This window comes from Canis aureus, chromosome 15, assembly GCF_053574225.1.
Source record: "Canis aureus isolate CA01 chromosome 15, VMU_Caureus_v.1.0, whole genome shotgun sequence".
NCBI lineage: Eukaryota > Metazoa > Chordata > Mammalia > Carnivora > Canidae > Canis > Canis aureus.
In genome coordinates this window covers 58,415,781-58,437,406 of record NC_135625.1, presented here as the reverse complement: position 1 = coordinate 58,437,406, position 21,626 = coordinate 58,415,781, and the positions used below count along the sequence as shown (strand labels likewise).

Sequence of the window (21,626 nt, the reverse complement as noted above, 5' to 3'; positions counted from 1 at the left end):
GTTCACATAGCCATCGAGTCAAGGTTTGTGCTGCAGGACAGGCTTAATAATAAACAACTCAGCCTTAGAAAAGTCATGTCTAAAAAAAAAAGAAAGAAAGAAAAGTCATGTCTTTGCACTGAATGGAAAGAGAATAAGAAAGAAAAAAATCTGCCACTGATGGGAGAGAACAGAGTAACCTTTAAATTTGATCTTATTTGACTCTTTGCTTCACCTCTATTAATCATTTAATTTAAACTTAATCCAGGTACAATTAAGTCTATTAACCCAACATAGCATCTCAATAAATGAAAGTATTTTAAATCCAAAGAGCCACTTTACTCTCTGCCCTGTAGTCTGTGATTGCTTCCTTTTATTTAAGTCTACTCAAAGAGAAAAAAAATTAGTTTACTTCTTCCTTCTTGGAGGGAGTTTGATAATTCCATAAGAGAAACTGCTTAATTTCAGGGACACCCAAATTTTGAGACTCACCAACTGATATGATTTTTCCAAATTGAGCGGCTGGCTGACATAGGATTGGCATTAAAAAATATATATATAGGGATCCCTGGGTGGCGCAGCGGTTTGGTGCCTGCCTTTGGCCCAGGGCGCGATCCTGGAGACCCAGGATCGAATCCCACGTCAGGCTCCCGGTGCATGGAGCCTGCTTCTCCCTCTGCCTGTGTCTCTGCCTCTCTCTCTCTCTCTCTGTGACTATCATAAATAAAAAATTAAAAAAATATATATATACATATGATAATTAAGGCCATTAGAAGACGAGAAAGAGGTAAGAAATCTTGCAACCGACTACTATCATCTTTCAAAAAAAGAAAAGAGTACATTTATATCAACAATCAGAAAGAAAATGATTCCAGAATAAAAAGAGCCCTTAATATTTAATGAATTTAGATTTATTCAATATGTATCACATTGACCTTATTTTTACTGTTTTTCTGAGGACTGATCAGATTTCATGATAGGGCAGCAGCTATCCCAAGACTGGCGTTTAGAAAGCACTGGCTTCTCCACCCCCCCATCGCTCCCCCCGCCCCCACCGCCCCCTTCTATCCTGGAAAGCACAGTGCACAGAGGAAAAGCATGGCTTTGTTGTTTGAGAATAGATATGATTTTTTTTTTTAATAGTTCCCTATGGAAGAAATGTGTTTGAGTCTTCCTTATGAAGAATAAGGAAGGGAAAAAAAGAGAAAGCAAGCAGGCAGCAGAAACAGTTCTCTTCTTGAAAAAGTCTTAGAAATGCAAGCTAACACCCTTCCTTTGATTACCCTAGAGTCACTCATTCAGAGATCTTACTAGAAAGGAAAAAGCAAGTGAAGCTCCAAACCACTTGAAAGAAGAAAAATAAGTAGCCTAAAGGCATAGACATCAGATCACAGCTTAGACTGAGTTAAAATGCTGGTATCATATCCAGGTTCTTGGATTTTATCACAAGCCATCGTGAGAACAAGTATGGAAAAGAAACAGGTTTATATTAGTTCTGAAGAGGGTTTCTGTATGAATGATTGGTTTTGGTGTTTATTTAAAGCTTATGTTTACCTGTAAAAACATAAAGGAGAATTGCTTCTGGAAGTCTCTACTTGTGCGGGGAATAAGGCAGGTCATGAATGAATAGAGTTTTTTTTTTTTTCTTTTAATTCTAAAAATGGAAATGCCCAATTAAATGAGTAGAATGAGGCCAGTACCATTATCTTGGATCGGAGGGAAAGCAAGTCCTTATTCCTCCGACCCCGGTTTCTACCGGGGGCAGGGTCTTCAGGTGTGGGGTGAGCCAGTGGGAAGCCTCAGCCTCTGAAGCCCTGAACATGTTAACCAGAGACAGAGGAGCTTTGTGAAAACCCATTTTTCAACCCCTACCCTTGCACATTTCCAGTCGACTTTTCATTATGATGAATGAATGGGAGATGCAGTAAATTAGCAGATTATAGAAAGCCTGCCTACAGGTTGATCTTTTTTTTTTCTCCACTTCCAGATGGTGTTTTTTGGCTACATGGTATTCAGCATCCTCTTTGGCCTCCTGGCTGACAGATACGGACGCTGGAAGGTAGGTTGGCCTTAAAGAATGATTTGGAATATTCTTTTGTGTTTTCTTTTGTGATGATGTCACCATTGCTTCTCTTTCTCCATCAATAACCAAGAGAGAATGTGCGGAAATGTCCCTCTCTGACACCGCATGTCCGAATTCCAGACTGCTCTCTTTGCTTTCTCATCTTTTTCTTAAACACCTGTCCTTACACCTGGTCCCCGCCATCCAGGAATGGAACTGATGGATGCGCACAGTTAGAAGGTATTAGAATACAGAGATTGACACATAGAAACATAAGCAGCTTCATGTTAGTTAGCTTGGGCATAGCTTTGAAACTAAGCCACCAGCTCAAGGTCATAACCTACTAAGATTAAGCAGTAAGAGAGGAACCTATGTCCTCTGAAAAGAAGCCTAGGTCTGTCTTTTGCTTCCTTGTCTAGTATCTGGTAGGGAAGGCATCTCTGGTCATAAGCACGAGGGGGGAGAAGCCCCAAAGGAAAATAGAGAACTGGCTGTACGTTTTGAGGTACACAGAGTAAATATCATAGGCATTCATAAGTTGATCTGAAAACACAAGTATCTCAAAAAAATGTAAAAAGCACAAGAAGACATTTTACAAAAAAATAGAAATGGTCAACAAATCTTGAAAGATATTCAATCATGGGAGTTATCCAAAGGAAAAATATTAGAAGATATGATTTTTTTGGTATTAAATCCATAAAGAAAGCTGCAAGTGTACAGACACCTTCACATACCATTAGTATAGTTTTCTGACCATCAGTTGGGCAGTGTGAATTACCCAATCTCCTAGTCTAGAAATCTAGCCTGTTTCAGTCATCTGAGAACCACAGAGATTTATGTACATAGTCACAGCTAACTGGGACAGTGAGAAAATCTCAGTTTTCAACCATAGAGGAATCCACATTATATTATGTGGATTATCCTACATCTTTCCATTGGAATATTTTGCAGACATTAAAAATATGTTTTCCTATGAGAGACTCCTAACTCTGGGAAACGAACTAGGGGTGGTGGAAGGGGAGGTGGGCGGGGGGTGGGGGTGACTGGGTGACGGGCACTGAGGGGGGCACTTGATGGGGTGAGCACTGGGTATTATTCTATATGTTGGCAAATTGAACACCAATAAAAAATAAATTTATAAAAAAATATGTTTTCCCTTTCAAGCAGGGAAAGTAGGATAAAACCACATTAACAAGTATTTTCTTTGGGTTGGGAAGTCAAGCAAGATTTAAACATTTTTGTTTTTCTCTTTTTCTTCCATTTTTCTCTACTGTAAATTTGTGTTATTCTTATAATTAGAGAAAAAGCAAATACTTAAATTTTCTCCTCGTCCCCATTCCAACACAATGTTTCACTGTGCTCCTAACGAGGGCAGGTTTTGGCATCCTGATTTACAAGTTTCGGCTCCTGTCACCTGATAGGGTGGATGCAATTGGGCAGTTTTGAAGAATGGTTTGAATTTGGAATGTCTGGGCTTTCAGGCAATACAGTGACATGCATCATGTTATTTGACAAGTGTGAGAGATTGGTGAGCTCTCTGTAAAATTAGCACCTCGGAGAAGCAAATATCTGGATGGAAAATAAAAATCACCCTCAGAAGTTAAATTTTCTCAGGGCACCTGGGTGGCTCAGCAGTTGAGTGTCTGCCTTTGGCTCAGGGTGTGATCCTGGGGTCCTGGGATCGAGTCCCACCCACATCCAGCTCCCTACAGGGAGCCTGCTTCTCCCTCTGCCTGTGTTTTTGCCTCTCTCTCTCTGTCTCTCATGAATAAATTAAAATCTTAAAGAAAAAAAAAGAAGTTAAATTTTCTCTCATTAATTTCTCTCATTAGTTTCTTCCGTTGAGGCAGATCCCATTAACAGGTCTCTTTTTGTTGCTTCAGATTTTGCTCATCTCATTCCTGTGGGGAGCCTACTTCTCCTTGTTGACCTCTTTCTCTCCCTCCTACATCTGGTTTGTCTTCCTGAGGACAATGGTGGGCTGTGGTGTGTCTGGCCATGCACAAGGGTAAGGACTCTACCTAGAGGATGCTTGAGAGAGCGAGAGAGAGAGAGAGATGTGTACACCCCCAGATACACTGTCGTTTATGGGCCAACGGCATCAGTAAGTTGTAAATGTATAAGCCTTCACTTGTGCTAATTATTTTTTAGCTTTTTTATTTTTAAAATTTTTTCTTGAAGTGCTGGCTGCTTATTCCATGGGGGGCTATTTGCTCATCAAAATGATGTTTGACGGTGAGGCTAGCAGAGGACACTAGATTGATCATGTGCCAGCGTCTCTGTCCCTAAGGCCAATCTTGATTTTGTTTGACTAAATGGTACGCCAAAGGGCCATATGAGGTAGGTGCCGCAATCTATTCATTTCTTGAGAACTTGTTGGGAGAGTTTAGTTTGATCAGAAGCAATCATTTTAAAGTACCATTGCCCCATGACTGAAGATGGTGTCTAAGTGCATTTGCAAATCAGGGGGAGACCCTGGAAAGAGAGGGTGGCTGCTGGCCCCTCTCTGTCCTGGGGTGAGTGTGCAGCGACTCTCCTGCCTGGGGGTGGGGTGGGGTGGGGGGTGCTGGGGGTGGGAGGATGGGGATGGGGGTGGAGTGGGGGTAGGGGGGTGAGGGTGGAGTGGGGGGTGGGGGTGGGGTGATGGGGATGGGGGTGGGGTGGGAGTAGGGGGTGGGAGTGAGGATGGGGGTAGGGGGGTGGGGTGGGGGTAGGGGTGGGGGTAGGGGGTGGTTCTGTTAAACATTCAGCAACCCGAGAGCCTCCCTGAAGTTCGCAGAGTCCTTCAGGCTACTCTCTCCTGGTTGCCTTGGAGCAAGTTATCCTTAGACTGTATTAGGAGATATCAAAGCATCCGATTATTACCCTAATGTGTCGCAGAAAGATTGTTCCTCCCTGAGGCATAAATTAAGCCCCACTTGGAGCAGAAGTTAGCTTGAAATTTACAACATCCCTCGGGAACCAGCCCAATAAATATGTTAAGAAAACCCAAACCCTGGTTAATAATCGCAACAGGGAAGAGCAGTTAGAAAATCGAAGGGAGTGTGATTCTATTTATTTGTCTTGTCCCAAAATTAATTAGAAACCTAGGCTCTGACTCCTCATTCCTCATGGCCAACTATTTCTCTCTCTCTCTCTCTCTCTCTGTCTCTCATGAATAAATAAATAAAATGTTTTTTAAAAAGAGAGAGAGAAAGTGCATGGGAGCAGGAGGTGATGGGAGGGGGTGTAGAACGAGAATCTTAAGCAGGCTCCACATGGATCCCGATGCGGGGCTCAATCTCATAACTCTGAGATCATGACCTGAGCCGAAATTAAGAGCCAGATGCTTAACCAACTGAGTCACCCAGGTGCCCCAACAAATCTTCACTTCTGACCCTAAATATCTGGGTTCTTTATGCATTGGCCAATTCTCCAATGCCAGCTGGGTGTTCTATAGTTCATTCCGACCCTAGCTGGAGTTTGCTCAGACCCCACAGGTTTGGGACTCAGTCCCATGAGGCTATCACCCACCTCAGACACCAAGTACAAGTTCCCAGGTTATCCACAACGTCTGTCTCAGTCGCTACAAATTGGAAGTTGCCACAAATCCTTCTGCGGGTCCAGTAAATTGCTAGAGCAGCTCGCAGGACCCAGGAAAAGAGTTTACTACTATGGCAGATTTATTACAAAGGACATTTTAAAGGAAACAGATGAACAGCCGGATGAAGAGATACACACAGGGCAAGGTCTAGAAGGGTCCCTGGGAGTTTGTGGTACACCTCCCTCCTTCCACCAGCACATAGATGTGTTCACCAGCCTGGAAGCCCTCCGAACTTTGTATGTCAGGGATTTTTATGGAGGCTTCATCCTGTAGGCATGAGGGATTATCAATGCATTTTCCAATTCCTTTCCTCTCTCCAGGGGGTGGGGGAAAGGCCTGGATGTTCCAAGAGTCTAATCGTGGCTTGGCCTTTTAAGACTGGGCCCCATCCAGGCGCTCACCAAGAGCCACCTCATTAGAAAAAACGATGCTCCTTTGGACCAGAGAATTCCAAGGATCCTAGGTGTTTGGTGTCAGAAACTGGACTCAAAGACCAAGTATTAGTGAAACTGGGAGCTGAGGGCAGTATATATATTTTTTTCACAGTGATGAAGCCTGTGGTTTTTCGTTCTTTATCTCTGTAACAAGAAAAGTTGTGATTTTAAAAAATTAATTGCTTTTATAAAAACAACATTATTCTGTTCCTCCTCCTTTCCTGTTTAGGCTAATCATAAAGACTGAATTTTTGCCTACAAAATACCGAGGCTACATGCTCCCCTTGTCTCAGGTGAGATAACATAGGAACTCCACCTGCCTTCTCATCCTAGAGGACATGATGCACAGTTTTGCTCCTGGCTCGTTGATTGTTTGATTAGCACACTGTCTGTTTCTTGGTATTAACTAAAGAGCACTAGGAAGGCTTGAAGCCAGAGGTCCCATTTCAAGGTTTTCCTCCGCCAGGACTTTTGTACTTTTGTCACCCAACAGTAGCATTTAGAACACGGTAGCCCCTTCCAGGAAACATCCCAATGGCTGGTTTCAGTGGAATGAGAGAAGCCCAGGAATGCATCTGGGATAGACTTTGGCTTCCCACTGAGTCTTCAGCAGGGGCACACAGTGACCACCCCTTTTTAGGGCATCCCGTCTCTCCTCCAGGGTTACTAGTATCTGCAAGACTATAGTTGGCCCACGCCGGTGGGGACATGCTGTAAGTGCCTTGTCCAGCTGAGCCATTGATCCAAGTGAGGAGACTGGGGTGCCTGCCTGCCAACCCCCCGGGCCCCACTGGCCACTGAGGCAGGTTTTGCATCAGAAGCTGTGTCAGTCTTGAACCATCTCTGATGCTGTCATTATCTAAAAGCCCTGACTTTCAGGAGGTCCAGGAAAGAAAAGGCTACCCCTGTCTAGCTGAGCCTTCTATTTATAGACAAGCAACGGAGCCTTGGAGAAGTGAAGTGATGTTCTCTGTTCATCCAGGTCCTGGAGGTGGTGCTAGGTGTAGAACTCAGACTTGGGCTCTTTAAAGACTCTCTTCCATCTTATACTGAAATGCTCCCCGAGAGGCAGGGTTGAGCATACTTGATCGGAGGAATTTTAAAGATTTTATTTTCAAGTTATTTCTATACCCAACATGGGGCTTGAACTTAATCCCTAAGATCAAGAGTTATGTGCTCCACCAACTGAGCCATCCCCAGGTGCCCGCGCCCATAGGAGGAGTTTTACCCTCCCGTTCTCTCCCCAGGTTTTCTGGTTGGCTGGCTCCCTGCTTATAATCGGCCTGGCCTCTGTGGTCATCCCCACCATTGGGTGGCGATGGCTCATCCGCATCGCCTCCATTCCCGGCATCATCCTCATCTTGGCCTTCAAGGTAAGGATGCTCACAGGGCTCCCTCTTGTCCGCCCCTCCCACTGGCCCAGTGGTCCTTTTGCCCCGCAAATAGCAGCCTTACATCTGCCTCTTTCCTTTCCTCAAGACTGTCTCAACCCGCTTCATCCCTCCCCTCAGTTAGCCTGCCTTCTGATCATTTCTTGCTGGAAGTCTTGTCTCTCAGCTGCGCTCTATTTGGGCTGACCCCTCTCTGACCTTTAGTGCTTGTAGTTGGATGCCTGGTACACATTCTCAGGCCACTACAGAGCAGCTGGTTTGCCCCTCTGCTCTCCCTCCAATCTGCAGAATCATCATCTTCCTTGGGTTCTAGTAGAATTATGCTCATTGTTCAAAGACAGGGCTAACAGCTCAGGGGACCTGGGATGTGGGGTGTGTGTGTGTGTGTGTGTGTGTGTGTGTGTGTGTGTGACCTAACATTTTGGAATCAAAGAACTTCACAGATTCAGAAGGGTCCTTGGAAGGCATTTGGTTCATACTACAACCAAAACCACACATTCTATCGCTGCCAGAACAGTCCCAGCTTCAGGCACTTGTAGACGTTAGAGTTGAGAGACTACCTCAGTATGTTCCACCTCCAGACAACCCTGGTTCTTGGGAAGTTCTTTCTTATGTTGAGAGGACTCTGCCTCCTTATGAATTTACCTGTGGTCTTAGTACTTCTCTCTGAAAAACCAGAGGTCTACCTTCTGCATGATAGCCCTCCAAGTATTTAAGAATCTGGCCCAATCAAAGCTCTTCTTTGCATTTGACAGTACCATCACCTTCAACTCTCTCTTGACACCGGATCCCAGAACCCCATCTGTTTTTGTCTGGCTGAGCCATTTTTTGGTCAATGTCTTCTCTGTAGTGAACTGTGGCTTGACATCCTACATAGAGCTACAGGTGCCTGGGGCCAGTGGCTGAGTGGGCCTGGGGCCTCCCGTGAGCAGCCCGTCTGCCTTGGTGGGTGCAGTTTAAAACCATGTGCTTCCTAGCCCACTGCCTCCCACAGTAGGGTGCTGCTGGGCTCACGATCAACTACAGCCCAAGCTCCGCTCTGTGTGAGTTGTTTCCAAGTCCAGATGCCTGAAAATTGTGATTCAACAGTTGATATTTTTTAAAAATCTAAATGTAGAACTCTGGTTGCCAACATTTAAATTTCACCTTTCCGTGTCCCATTTCACCTGGGTTTGCCTCTAGGGAGGCATTGGGGTCTACTGGCTCTGAAACCAGACTGCTCTGGCTCCACCATCCTGGGCAAGTCATCCTGCCCTTTGAGGCTAATGAATAGGATGTATCTCCTAGGGCTCTTGGGAGGATGAAACAGGATAATGTGTAAGAGTCTCTATGAGCCTGGAACATGAACAGTATTCAATGTGTGTTAGCTCTGCAGCTATGTTATTACCTTTATTTTTTTTTAATTTTTAAAAAGATTTTTATTTATTTATTTGAGAAAGAAAGGGAGAGAGAGAGCATGAGTAGAGGGGAGAGGGGGAGGGAGAAGCAGACTTCCCACTGAGCTGAGAGCCCTAGGTGCCAGGACACCGAGATCATGACCTGAGCCGAAGGCAGACGCTTAACCCACTGAGCCACCCAGGCGCCCCTGTTATTACCTTTTTAAAAATTATTATTTTGAATCTTGATCTTGTCTTTGGACTTATCACACTCACACTGAGTATACACCAGGCTCAGCATTAGGTTTCGAGGCTAAAACTAGGCATAAGATAGAGTTCTTGCCACCAAGGAGCACCAGCCAGTCAGCGAGAGACAGATATGAAGGCAAAAGGTGATCGTACCAGCAAGACGCAGCAAGTGCTGTAACAGCTTTCGTTCTGTGGGTGCTCAGGGGAGAGAGTGATCTATCCAGTGGGGCAGTGCTGTTGAATTTGGCCTTGAGGGATAGGACAGCCTGCACCTGGAGGGCCAGAGAGTGGGGCAAGGGCATTTCGGCAGGGCTGATGTGTCAGTCCAGTCCGGAAGGTGTGAAATGCAAGATGTGTTTGCGGGAGAGCAGGTAAGCTGGAATGGGGGCTGCGAGGACAGGCCTGTGTCTGGATTATGAGGGCCTTTGAGGCAAGGGGTGCTGGTGGTGCGGAAGGGGTTGTGTGCTGGGAACCTGGTTCCCAACTGCGTGGAGCCTGGTGGGAGGACATACAGAAAACATCAGGAGGGGTGCCTGGGGGGCTCAGTCTGTAAGGTCTTCGGCTCAGTCATGATCCTGGGATCCCTGCTCAGTAGGGAGACTGCTTCTCCCTCTCCCTCTGCTCCCACTCATGCTCTCCCTCTCTAACAAATAAATAAAAGCTTAAGAAAAAAGAAAAGAAAATGCCAGGAAAGTAGTCAGAATAATCCCAGTGGGAAATGAGGAGGATCTGCCCTGCCTGCTGGCCATGGGATGGGGAGTAGCGTGCTGCTAGGGGAGGTGCTTTTTCTGAGGAAGAACCAGCCCACCTTGATTGGTTGTGAGGCATGAAGGTCAGGGAATGGGTCAAGGTCATTCTCGGTCCCAGCCTCCATGGAGCCCTGTAGTATGTATATGTGTTTGAGAGTGTAAGGGCATGGGTTGGGGGGAGGGTCAGAGAGTGAGGGACAAGCAGACCCCACTGGGTGGGGAGCCCAACATGGGGCTCAATTCCAGGACCCCAAGATTTCGACCTGAGCTGAAGTCAGTCACTTAACCGAGTAAGCCACCCAGGTGCCCAGCCCATAGTGTTTTCTGGGTATGGTGTTCAACAATCAGTGGGTTGAGGGTCTGGATTGTCAGGAGTGATTCTTCCTCATGGGCGCTGTAGTCCTGCTGTGGGCTGTCATCTGGGGGAGATGGCAGCATCCCTGGGGAGAGGCTGGGGTGACAGAGCAGTAGAGGGGCCCTGGGGCAGCTCTTTACCACGTGGATGTAGAACTTTCCTTGTGTTGACCACAAGGTCGGGCCGACCTACCAAAACCTCAGTATCGGCCCCCTAGCCTCAAGATGGGACTATCAAAAGGAGCACATGACCCTGTTTGTTCCAGATCAACTCGGAACGCAGGGGATGCCTGCTGTGTTGGGGCTTTCTGCTTGCTGCTCCTCATCTTGGGAGACTGGGCCGTGTGACACATATCACAGTAGTAGTGGAATCCCTGGGGTCACAGCCCTTGAACCCTCATGCTCTTTCCTTCTGTGCCCAGTTTATCCCTGAGTCTGCTCGCTTCAACGTCTCCACTGGGAACACTCAGGCTGCCCTGGCCACACTGCAGCGCATTGCCAAGATGAACCGCTCGGTCATGCCGGAGGGGACGCTGGTGGAGCCCATCCTGGTGAGTTCCCAGCTGGGAGGCCTTCTCCCCCGACCAGAAGTCCCCTCATCCTGGCAGGGCAGAGGGGGGACACCTTTGCCCTCTAGCCCCGCCCTGGAGGGACGAGGAAAGAGAGCAGAATAAACTGAGACTAAATCCAGCACTGCAAGAGCCAGGCGGCCCTAGCCAGCAAGCCACCTACCTTCACCTTCCTCATCCATGAAATGGGGATAATAGCATCTACCTTGCAAAGGTAGTCATGTGACTTGGCACCTTTGTTTATAGGTGAGAGGTTGTTTTATCATTTTGTTTTCTTGTACTGACCTTATAAATGATATAAATGATAAGTGATATCAAACTTAACAGACCTTATTAAATGATTTCTTAAAATTTGGCATTTACATTCTAATGGTTCCAGGTCTCTCTTTTTTTAAAAAAAATTATTTATTTATTCATGAGAGATAGAGAGAGACAGAGACACAGGCAGAGGGAGAAACAGGCTTCCTGGGGGGGGGGCTGATGCACGACTCCATCTCAGGACCCGGGATCACACCCTGGGCCAAAGGCAGACGCTCGATCACTGAGCCACCCAGGTGCCCCTGGTTCCAGGACTCTTAAGGTCAACCTGAAGTCGTTCCTCACACCAGCCCTGACCATCCACCTGTAGGCAGGTTGATCACAGGCACCAGTGGCACCTTCCTCGTCTGTCCTGCCACCTCAGGAACGCTGTATGTAGGATAGGAATTAGCCTTTGGTTCTGGCTGGAATATGGTTATGGAATGCTGGGTGAAAACTGCCTCTAGGGTAGTTCATGCCTAATCTTTATTTCGAGAGGAGCGGTGGGGGATAACGATGGGGTGGTACACGGAGGAGTTTCTCAAGCTATGATTCAATTTATATACTGGTTAGAGTCTCCTTTTGTTTAAGCCTTTTGCTTGAGTCAGTTTTGGTAATGTATATATTTTAGAAAATTGTCCCGCCCATCTAGGTTTTCAAATTTATTGGTACAAAATTGTTCCCAGTGTTCTCTTAGGAGTTTCAAAATTTACTGCATAAATTTGCATGACCTCCTCTCTCATTTTAAAGCTGTTTATTTGTGCCTTCTCTTTTTCTTACTCCTCTTACTAGGGGCTGGTGTATTAACTTCAAAGAACAAGGGTTTTTGTTTTTGTTGTCCTCTTTATTGATTTCTTTTGTGTGTGGTCTCATTAGTTTCTACTCTTTGTTTTCTCCTTTAGTTTTTTATGTTTCTCTAGCTTCTTGAGTTCACTACTTAGCTCATTTATGGCCAGTCTTTTTTATTTTTTAATGAAGTATTTAGCTGCATTTAGGAAGTTTTGTTACAGAATAATTTTATTTGTATTTCTATTTTGTAACTCTTCTGAGTTTCTTTTTAAGCAGTGAGTTATCTGTTAACACTCTTTTTTAAAAAAATTCTTTGTTTCTAATTTAATTGAATTTTGGTCAGAGGATGTTATCAATTAATTTGGAATTTTGGAAAATTTTCTGTTCTCTACATAGTGAATTTTCATTGATGTTCAATGTGTGTTTTAAAAGAGCGTGTGTTCTCATTGAATATATATGCATATTGTTAATTGTGCCATATCTGACACTTGTCCCAGATTTTGCCTTGCTGAGCTGACAGTTTTTCGATAAGATGATGGCTTTGTTCCTTTTTCCTTATAGTCCTGACAGTTTACTGCATATATTTTAAGGATATCCTGTTGTTTCCTCACATATGTTTAACTCTGTTTTGTGGATTAATCTTATTATGATGTCATTTTATACTGGTTTGGGCCTTAATTTTATCTTCTCTCATATTAATATGTTGAAACTAGTTCAGTTTAGCATTTTTCCTGATGTATCTTTTATCCAGACCTTCAAAATGATTTAAGCTTTTCTATATGTTGCTTTGCTTAGTAGTATATCTTGTAAATATATAGCTGGTCTCTCTTTTTTTTTTCACTCAATCTGGTATTCTGTGTCTTTTAGTCATGAATTTGATCCGTTTATACTATTGTGATTACTCACATATTTGAGCTTAACTTCTGCCATTTTATTTTATATTTCCTCTTAACCATGTCTTTCCTTTTCTCCTTTCCTACATTTTATTAGAGTGATTCAGTTTGCTTTTTTCCCCTCATACTTCCTTCTACTGGCTAGGAATTTATGCACACTATTTTTTTATTATAGAGGTAGCCCTTTAATATTGAAAATGTGCACCTATAATATCTATGTTATTTTATATCTTTATTTTCTGTCTAACCAACAATACAAGGACCTTGAAGATGTTAATTCTGATCTGCCCCCATCTCATCTTCCAAACTATTTTTGTCTTATGTTTTTGTTTCACGTTGTTCATAAGTTTTCCTAAATTGACATTTTCTAAGCATCATTTTTAGTGGTTTTAAACTTACCTTTTACAACTACATTCTTGTATCCTCCTTTCTATTGGGTTAATTTGGTTTCATAATTACTTTTAAAATGTTGGATCTATCTGGATTTAGTTGAATATAAGAAACATAGTACAGGTCTAGCTTTGTCATATCTAAATGGCTAACCCTTTGCACACATTTTTATTGAATAATCCATCCTTTATATATTTGAATCTATTTTTGAATTCTCTATTGTGTTCTAATGATAGATTTGTAGATTCATGTATATATGGGGATTTATTATAAAATAAAGAGGGCACTTCATGTTGGGAAAAGGATGCAGGTTAAAAGTGGTCCGGTATGACACTTTACAGTAGTTTTCATATCTGGTAGGGTAAGTCCCCCTTATTTAATTCTTTTGCAGAATTTTCCAAGTTTTATTTTCTCAGTACTATTTTTCTAGAACAACTTTGAAGTCACTTTATTGAGATCTTCTAATACACCCTCCCCCCAAAATCTAGGAGAGTTTAATTGGGATGGTGTTGAAATATTAGTTAATACATAAAGAGAATCAATACCTTTATAATATGAAACAATCTTACTTGATAAAAGTATATATTCCCACTATTCAAGTCTTTTTATATTCCTGAGCAACATTTCAAAACCACCCAAAAAACTCTTATCAGAAGACTGAATTTCCTGAGGGGAGAGTTCTTCTTCTATGTTTTTTATTTCTATTTTTGTTCTCTTTTTTTAACGTATTTTTTTATTTGATACTTAGAGAAAATCCCTATGAAGTAGGCCAATATTATTACTTTCATTTGTCAAATTAAGAAACTGATCTCAGAAAAGAAAAGTGAGGAATCCAAGATTCTAAAGTGAATACTCTTGAACAGCTCAAGGATTAGGGATGCTGACCCCTCCATACCGTTGAAAATCCATGAGTAATTCTTGACTCCTCAAAAACTTTACTAATAGCCTCCTGTTGACCAGAGGCCTTATTGATAACATAAACAGTTGGTTAACATATTTTCCTTTATGAAAGGCACCTGGGTGGTTCAGTCACTTAGAGTCACAATTGACTCTTGATTTAAGCTCACATCATGATCCTCAGGATCATGAGATAGAGCTCCATGCTGGGTGTGGAACCAGCTTAAGATTCTCTCTTTCTGGGGATCCCTGGGTGGCACGGTGGTTTGGTACCTGCCTTCGGCCCAGGGTGTGATCCTGGAGTCCCTGGATCGAGTCCCACATCAGGGTCCCTGTGTGGAGTCTGCTTCTCCCTCTGTCTGTGTCTCTGCCTCTCTCTCTCTCTCTCTGTGTATGTGTCTCTCATGAATAAATAAATAAAATCTTTTATATATATAAAAAAAAAGATTCTCTCTTTCCCTCTCCTTACCCCCACCACTATCTCTCTCTTAAACCCAAAACATATATTTTGTATGTAATATGTATTATATGTATTCTTAAAGTAAGCTAGAGAAAAGAAACTATTAAGAAACTCGTAAAGAAAATACAGTACTGTACTATATTTATAAAAAGAAAGACAAATCCACATTTAAGTGGATCTGCACAGTTTAAATCCATGTTAGTCAAAGGTCAACAGTAATTTTTTTTCACGCAAGGATTTTAAAAAATTTTAATTCTAGTATAATTAGTGTATAGTGTTATATTACTTTCAGGTATACAATATATTGATTCATCAATTACTGAACAACATTATTCACTTCTCATCATGTACTCTTAATTTCCTTCATCTATTTCACCCATCCTTGCCCCCCCCGTAACCATCAGTTTGTTCTCTATAGTTAAGAGTCTGTTTTTTTTTTTTTGTCTCTTTTTTTTTCTTTGTTCTTGGTTTTATTTCTTAAATGCCACATTTGAGTGAGGAATGGTATTCGTCTTTCTCTGACTGACATTTCACTTAGCATTATACCCTCTAGGTCTATCCATGTCATTGCAAATGGCAGGGTTTCACTCTTTTATGGCTGAGTAATATTCTACCATATATTTACACCACCTCTTCTTTATCCATTCATCTATGGGTCGGCACTTTGGTTGCTTCCATAATTTGGGTTTCATAAATAATGCTGCAATAAACACAGGGGTGCATATATCTTTTCAAATTAGTGTTTTCATATTCTTGGTAAATACCTAGTAGTACAAGTGCTGGATTATATGGTAATTCCATTTTTAACTTTTTGAGGGCCTTCCATACTGTTTTCCACAGCGGCTGCATCAGTTTACATTCCCACCACCAATACAGGAAGGTTCCTCTTTCTCCACATCCTTGCCAACACTTGTTTTTTGTGTTTTTGATTTCAGTCATTCTGACAGGTGTGATGATGTAGCTCATTGTGGTTTTGATTTGCATTCCCCCATGATGAATGATGTGGAGCATCTTTTCATGTGTCTGTTGGCCATCTGGATATCATCTTTGTAAAAATGTCTGTCCATGTCTTCTGCCCATTTTTAAATTGGATTATTTGGGTTTTTTGGTATTGAGTTGTATAAGTGCTTTCTGTATTTTGGATACTAACTTCTCATTGAATATGTCATTTGCAAATATCTTCTTTAATTCTTTAATTCAGTCGGTTGTCTTTTTTTTAAGATTTTATTTATTTATTCATAGAGACACAGAGAGATAGAGAGAGAGAGAGAGGGAGGGAGAGGCAGAGACACAGGCAGAGGGAGAAGCAGGCTCCATGCAGGGAGCCCGACGTGGGACTCGATCCAGGGTCTCCAGGATCACGCCCTGGGCTGCAGGCGGCGCTAAACCGCTGTGCCACCGGGGCTGCCCGAGTCGGTTGTCTTAATTTTGTCAATTGTTTCCTCCACTGTGTAGAAGGTTTTTATTTTGATGTAATCCGAATAGTTTATTTTTGCTTTTGTTTCCCTTGCCTTAGAAGACATATCTAGAAAAAAATGTTGCTATGACTGATGTCAGAGAAATATTGCCTGTGGTCTTTTCTAGGATTTCTATGGTTTCCTATCTCACATTTAGGTCTTTAATATATTTTGAACTGATTTTTATATGTGGTGTAAGAAAGTGGTCTAGTGCATGTAGCTGTTCATTTGTTCAACACCATTTGTTGAAGAGACTTTTTCCCATTGCATATTCTTGCTTCCTTTGTCAAAGATTAATTGACTATGTAATTGGGAGTTTATTTCTGGGCTCTTAATTCTGTTCTATTGATCTATGTGTTTATTTTTGTGCCAATATCATACTGTATTGACTACTGCTGCTTTGTAGTATATCTTGAAATCTGGGAATTTGATGCCTCTGGCTTTGTTCTTCTTTTTCAAGATCAATTTGACTATTCAAGGTCTTTTGTGGTTCCATACATATTTTAGGATTATTTGTCTAGCTCCATGAAAAATGCTGTTGATATTTGGTAGGGCTTATATTAAATTTGTAGGTTGCTTTGGGTAATTTAGACGTTGTAACAATATTTGTTCTCCTAATCTGTGAGCATGGAATAGCTTTCCATTCGTTTGTGTCATCATTTTGAAGTGTACAATTCAGTGGCATCAAATACATTCAGAATTTTGCCTTCATCCTGAACAGACCCTCTGTGAGGAAGTAACTCCTCATGCCTACCCACCCCCAATCCCTGGTAACTTCTACTTTCTGTTTCTATGAATTTGCTTATTCTCTATTTCATATAAGGGGAATTACACAGTATTGTGCCTGGCTTCCTTCACACTGCAGCCTGAAACAGGTGTTCACTGATACTCATCTCACTGTGTGGCATTCCCTTTGACTCATTGCAAACCTCTGCACCACCAAGCCTGATTGACTGCCAATCCCATTGGTGCTTTTACAACAGTGGCTTTTATATCCAATCCCTCTCTCTCTCTCTCTTTAAGATTTATTTATTTGAGAGAGAGAGTGCAGGAGAGAGAATCTGAAGTGGACTCCATGCCAAGCCTGGAGCCTGACGCAGGGCTCAATCCTATGACGGGAGTATTAAGACCTGAGCTGAAACCAAGAGTCAGACTCTTAATCAACTGAGCCACCCAGGTGCCCCCTCCAACCTCTTTCACACAGCCACCTCACTGCTCCATGCCCTGTGATTCCATCCAGCACAACACTGTCAGACAAGTATTCTTCCAACACCAATATTACCCCTTCTGTTCAGGAACCTTCAGTGCCTCCCCTGCCCTGTCCTTCTCAGTCCCTGACTATAGGGAAACCTCACCTTGGCCTTTATGGTCTTCCATGATCTTTATTGATTGGCCTTTGCATCCTTAGATCCATGGCTAAGTGCAGATTTTGCTTAGCGGAGGATTGACAGCACACAAGGAGGCTGGACATATAACAGAGCAAAAGACATCACCAGAGAGGGAGGTGGGGAATGACTCAAAGCTGAGGCACCAACAGTGCAGAGAGAAGCTGCAGGTTCTTCCCAGGGCTGCCATGCCTGTGGGAGGGCCTGTTGTTTTGTTTTTTCCTCTTCAGCTTTATTGAGATGTGATGGACATACAACATTGTGTAAGTTTAAGGTGTACAGTGAATCGATTTGACACACTCTTATATATTGCAAAATGATAGCTGCCATAGAGTAGTGAACACCTCCATCATACCACATATTTGCCATTTCTTTTTCTCATGGTGAGAACATTTAAGAGCGATTCTCTTAACAACTGTCAAATATATTATAAATTATTGTTACTATACTCAACTGGGGAGGCTCAATTCCCACAACAACCACACTCCCTCCTCCACCCCCATCTAGTTTCCATCTTCTCTCCACACTCCCCATCCTGCACCCTCCCTCTTACAGCCTTCTCCTTTCCCCCCTCCTTCCTCTTCCTCCTGCTTTCCTCCTCTTGCCTTCAGCTTGCAGCTTCCATCCACGTGCCCATCAGATGGTCTTGTCCTTCTCCACGGTTGTCTTTTATGTGAGGCCTGTGGATACAGAGCTACGAGCCATAGATCCTGCCTTCAAGTCTCTTACAATCTGCTTAGTGAGGTGAGGCTCACACAGCAAAGAATCACTAACCAAACAGCCAGATGTTAGAACCAGGTGAGTGGCATGGACAATAGTGTGTAGGATCAGAGCAAAGAGGTAAGCATGAGCCAGGGCCGTTTAGCCCCCTTGAGGGGACAATTGGGGCATATATACTGAACACTGAAAGGAGAGGCAGCCTCAAGGGAGGAAGGAGGAGTGGTGTGAGCCAAGACCAGAAACAGGAATGTGCAGTGGATTTGGTCACACTGGCTACCATCTGAATGCCAGGCTGAGGAGGCTGAACAAGATGGTATGTGTAGAGCTTCACTGCTCAGACACAGAGATGAGAAGCTCTGGGGACTGGCTAAAGAAGGGGCCACACCAGAGAGGAGTGATTGAGTCCACTAATTTGGATTGTAGTCAAATAATTTCTTTGAATATAACTTAATGATTCATTGTGATTCACTGCAGACTCAGTGTTCTGAATCTCCAGTTATACTTGGGGCAGTGAAGGGACCATAGTCACATCCAAACTCAAGGAGGGCATGTCAGAGAGATAGATGGGCAAGACTCAGGACTAGCGTTTGGGAGACCTGACACCGGACTAGCTGGCTGTGCCTGCAAACAGCTGTGTGACCCTGGGTAAGTCACTTACCCTCTCTGGGTCACATATTCTGGATTGGAAAATGGGATGCCAGGACTAGTTCAGAAATGTTTCCAGTGATGACTAGCTAAAGCCCAATATATAAAGCCGATGAAAGGGATCTGTCAATTGCTATTCTCTGCCCATAATGACCTCTAGGAGCTGAGCCTAAAAGTCAGCAGAGCACCTGGCTGGCTCATTCGGTGGAGCGTGCGACTCTTGATCTAGAGTTGTAATTCCAAACCCCATGTTGGGTATAGAGTACTTAAAAAAAAAGTCCCGGAGAAAGTTCCTTCAAACTGGCACTTTTTGTGACAACAAAATCCAAGACATCTAGGATTATACACTGGGTCTATTTAGAGGGGGTCTGTAATGTCAGGTCTGTTTGTGAGAAAAGAATAGTTAGTTTTCACCTAAGCACCCCCCTCAAGGCCTTCCTTGCTTTAAATAAAAATCTGCCTCTGCTTAGTCATATATAACCCATCTTTATTTATTTTTACCCCTAATATGTAATAAGCACTGACAATGGATAAAAGCTTTTGCTAATTATTCTAAGGGCACAAAAAGAAATCGAATATCCTGTCCTCTTTCCAAATGTATGCTATTTTTTTTTCTTACACAATTCTCAGGCTCTTTTTCAATACTAGGTTTTCTATTTTAACATGAAGTTTAAAAGAATCTCCCACGCTTTTCTTGTATCCTCCTCTTTTCTGTGCTCTACCTCACTGCTCACCAGCACTGGTGAGAAGAGGAACAGAGAAAGAATTGGAATCATCAACGCAATGGGCTGGTCTTTGCCAACAATAATAACAAGCATGCAAAGACTGGCTGGCTGAGATGTATGTGTAGAAGGGATGATCTGTGGGCGGAGTGAGGTGCACTCATGGGAGCTGAGTGGCTCTCTCACCCATTACATTTCCACTCTGTTCTTATTTTCTTTTCTCTAAAATACTAGAGAAACCCCTGCCAATCCATAAGTCATTAAATCTAATGTGTCTGTCTCTTTTCACGACCCCAGGAAAAAAGAGGAAGATTTGCAGACCTGTTGGATGCTAAATATTTACGGACCACGTTACAGATCTGGGTCATATGGTAAGAACAAAATTATTTCAAAATGACTTTTCAATAAACACAAAACTGACTTAAGCAAATCCACTCTGTGCCAGTGGGGAGAAAAATGCCAAGGCGACTCCAGCCATGTCTTCTCTTTCTGCTACCACTACCAACCAGCCAATAAATAAAACTTTTATTTATTTTATTTTATTTTAAAGAGAAGGAAATTGTCTCTTAAAAACTAGTTTATTAAAAAAAAAAAAAAAGGTGAGTCCAAGCTTCAAACTCCTTCACTGGCTGTGGGTTCCTCGGGACCTGGCCCCAGGCTGTGCTTGCAAATTCCTTTCCCATCCAGGTTCCCCTGCACGCCACCCTCAGGCTCCCCAGGGTAGGTGAGCCCAGCCTCTGGCACCCTCCCTCCCTCTTGCCCCCCCCCACCCCCGACCTGTCCCTCTGTGGCCACCGCCCCTTCTCCAGGCTGGCTGAGTGAAGTAATGAGCGACTCTGTCCCTTCAGGCTGGGAATCTCCTTCGCCTACTACGGGGTCATACTGGCCAGCGCCGAGCTGCTGGAGCGGGACCTGGTGTGTGGCTCGCGGTCCGAGGCCGAGGTGGTGGTGACCGTGATGGACACGGAGGAGAGCCAGAGCCCCTGCCACTGCCACATGTTTGCTCCCTCCGACTACAGGACCATGATCATCAGCACCATTGGCGAAATTGCTCGTAAATGTCTCCTCGGTGTTTTGGGTCCCTGCCTGTTTGGGGGTGAGAAGTGGGACCTGTCATAGATGTGGCTCCTGCCTGGTGGAGCTGAACAAGTCTGCACATCTTGCTCATGTGTCACCAATGCAGATGGATGTGGGAAGCCTGGAGGAGTAGAGCTTGGAATTACAATGTTGTATCAGTTCTAAGATGCTCCCCCGCCCCTTTCTGGCGTCTCTGCAATTGGGGTGTGTCCTACCATGGCTTGTTAGGTCTCCTTAAAAATCAGCGGCACTTTGAATTTGATGGAAAACAGCATAGACCATTTCAAAGATAGATCTAGCCCGTTTGCAATTCACAGCAGACCTATGTGCTATAATAAGCATCTTGGGTGTAAAATACCCTTTACCTACACACCAGTGCTTGTCCTTCTTGGACCTACAGGAGAAAGCACACTGAAGGAGTCCTGACGTTGATGACCATGTGACTGGCTTTTGGCTGGAACACACATGAGGATGAACTTGCCTCTTTCTGACGTGACAATGAGGAATCCTTGCCAATGTTGGTAAATGCCATTTGCTTTCAAGGTTTCAGAAATTGTCATTGTCATTTGTTTTCTAGTGAATCCTGTCAATATCCTGGGCATTAATTTCCTGGGAAGACGGCTGAGCCTTTCTATCACCATGGGCTGCACAGCTTTGTTCTTCCTTCTCCTCAACATTTGCACATCGAGGTATTTTCTCTCTGGTTGCTGCAAAACAATCTAGTTTTGTGCAGTGGATTTGAGTTGTGGTTTCCTGACCTGTTAGTGTTCAGTGGGCATTGAGGCAAGTCCTTTTCACCAGGAGAGTAGTGATTGGGCTGCTGGTTTAACTGGAATGGTCATTCCTGGTACCCATCACTCCTTCTTCCCTCTTCCACCGACTGGGCCCTGCCTCCCCATCCCAGGGTACAGGTGTGAGTGTGTTTGCACCCATGCGCTTATCCCACCCACCAGGATATTTAGGATGTTTATGCAAAGCTTCGTGGAACGTCAGGACACCAGTTATCTACCAAACTAGCTGGACCACCATTAGAATAGTTCAGAGAAATAGGTTACACACCTGTGGTGTCAAAATTCATTTCACTCTTACTCTGCAATCCTAGAATGTCCTCCATGATCATATGGATCATCCTGCAAACCATACCCCTT

General features: G+C 43.5%; 1 protein-coding gene across 1 annotated transcript in view; it reads left to right on the top strand.

Moving 5' to 3' along the window:
• SVOPL (SVOP like) overlaps positions 1-21,626 on the top strand; it is a 73,782-nt gene that overhangs the window by 19,733 nt on the left and 32,423 nt on the right. Inside the window, exons 5-12 of the mRNA XM_077850088.1 lie at positions 1,967-2,038; positions 3,925-4,049; positions 6,288-6,351; positions 7,306-7,431; positions 10,600-10,728; positions 19,699-19,772; positions 20,250-20,455; positions 21,056-21,167. Of these exons, the coding sequence (XP_077706214.1) occupies positions 1,967-2,038; positions 3,925-4,049; positions 6,288-6,351; positions 7,306-7,431; positions 10,600-10,728; positions 19,699-19,772; positions 20,250-20,455; positions 21,056-21,167 (908 nt within the window). The remainder of the gene's footprint in view (positions 1-1,966; positions 2,039-3,924; positions 4,050-6,287; positions 6,352-7,305; positions 7,432-10,599; positions 10,729-19,698; positions 19,773-20,249; positions 20,456-21,055; positions 21,168-21,626) is intronic.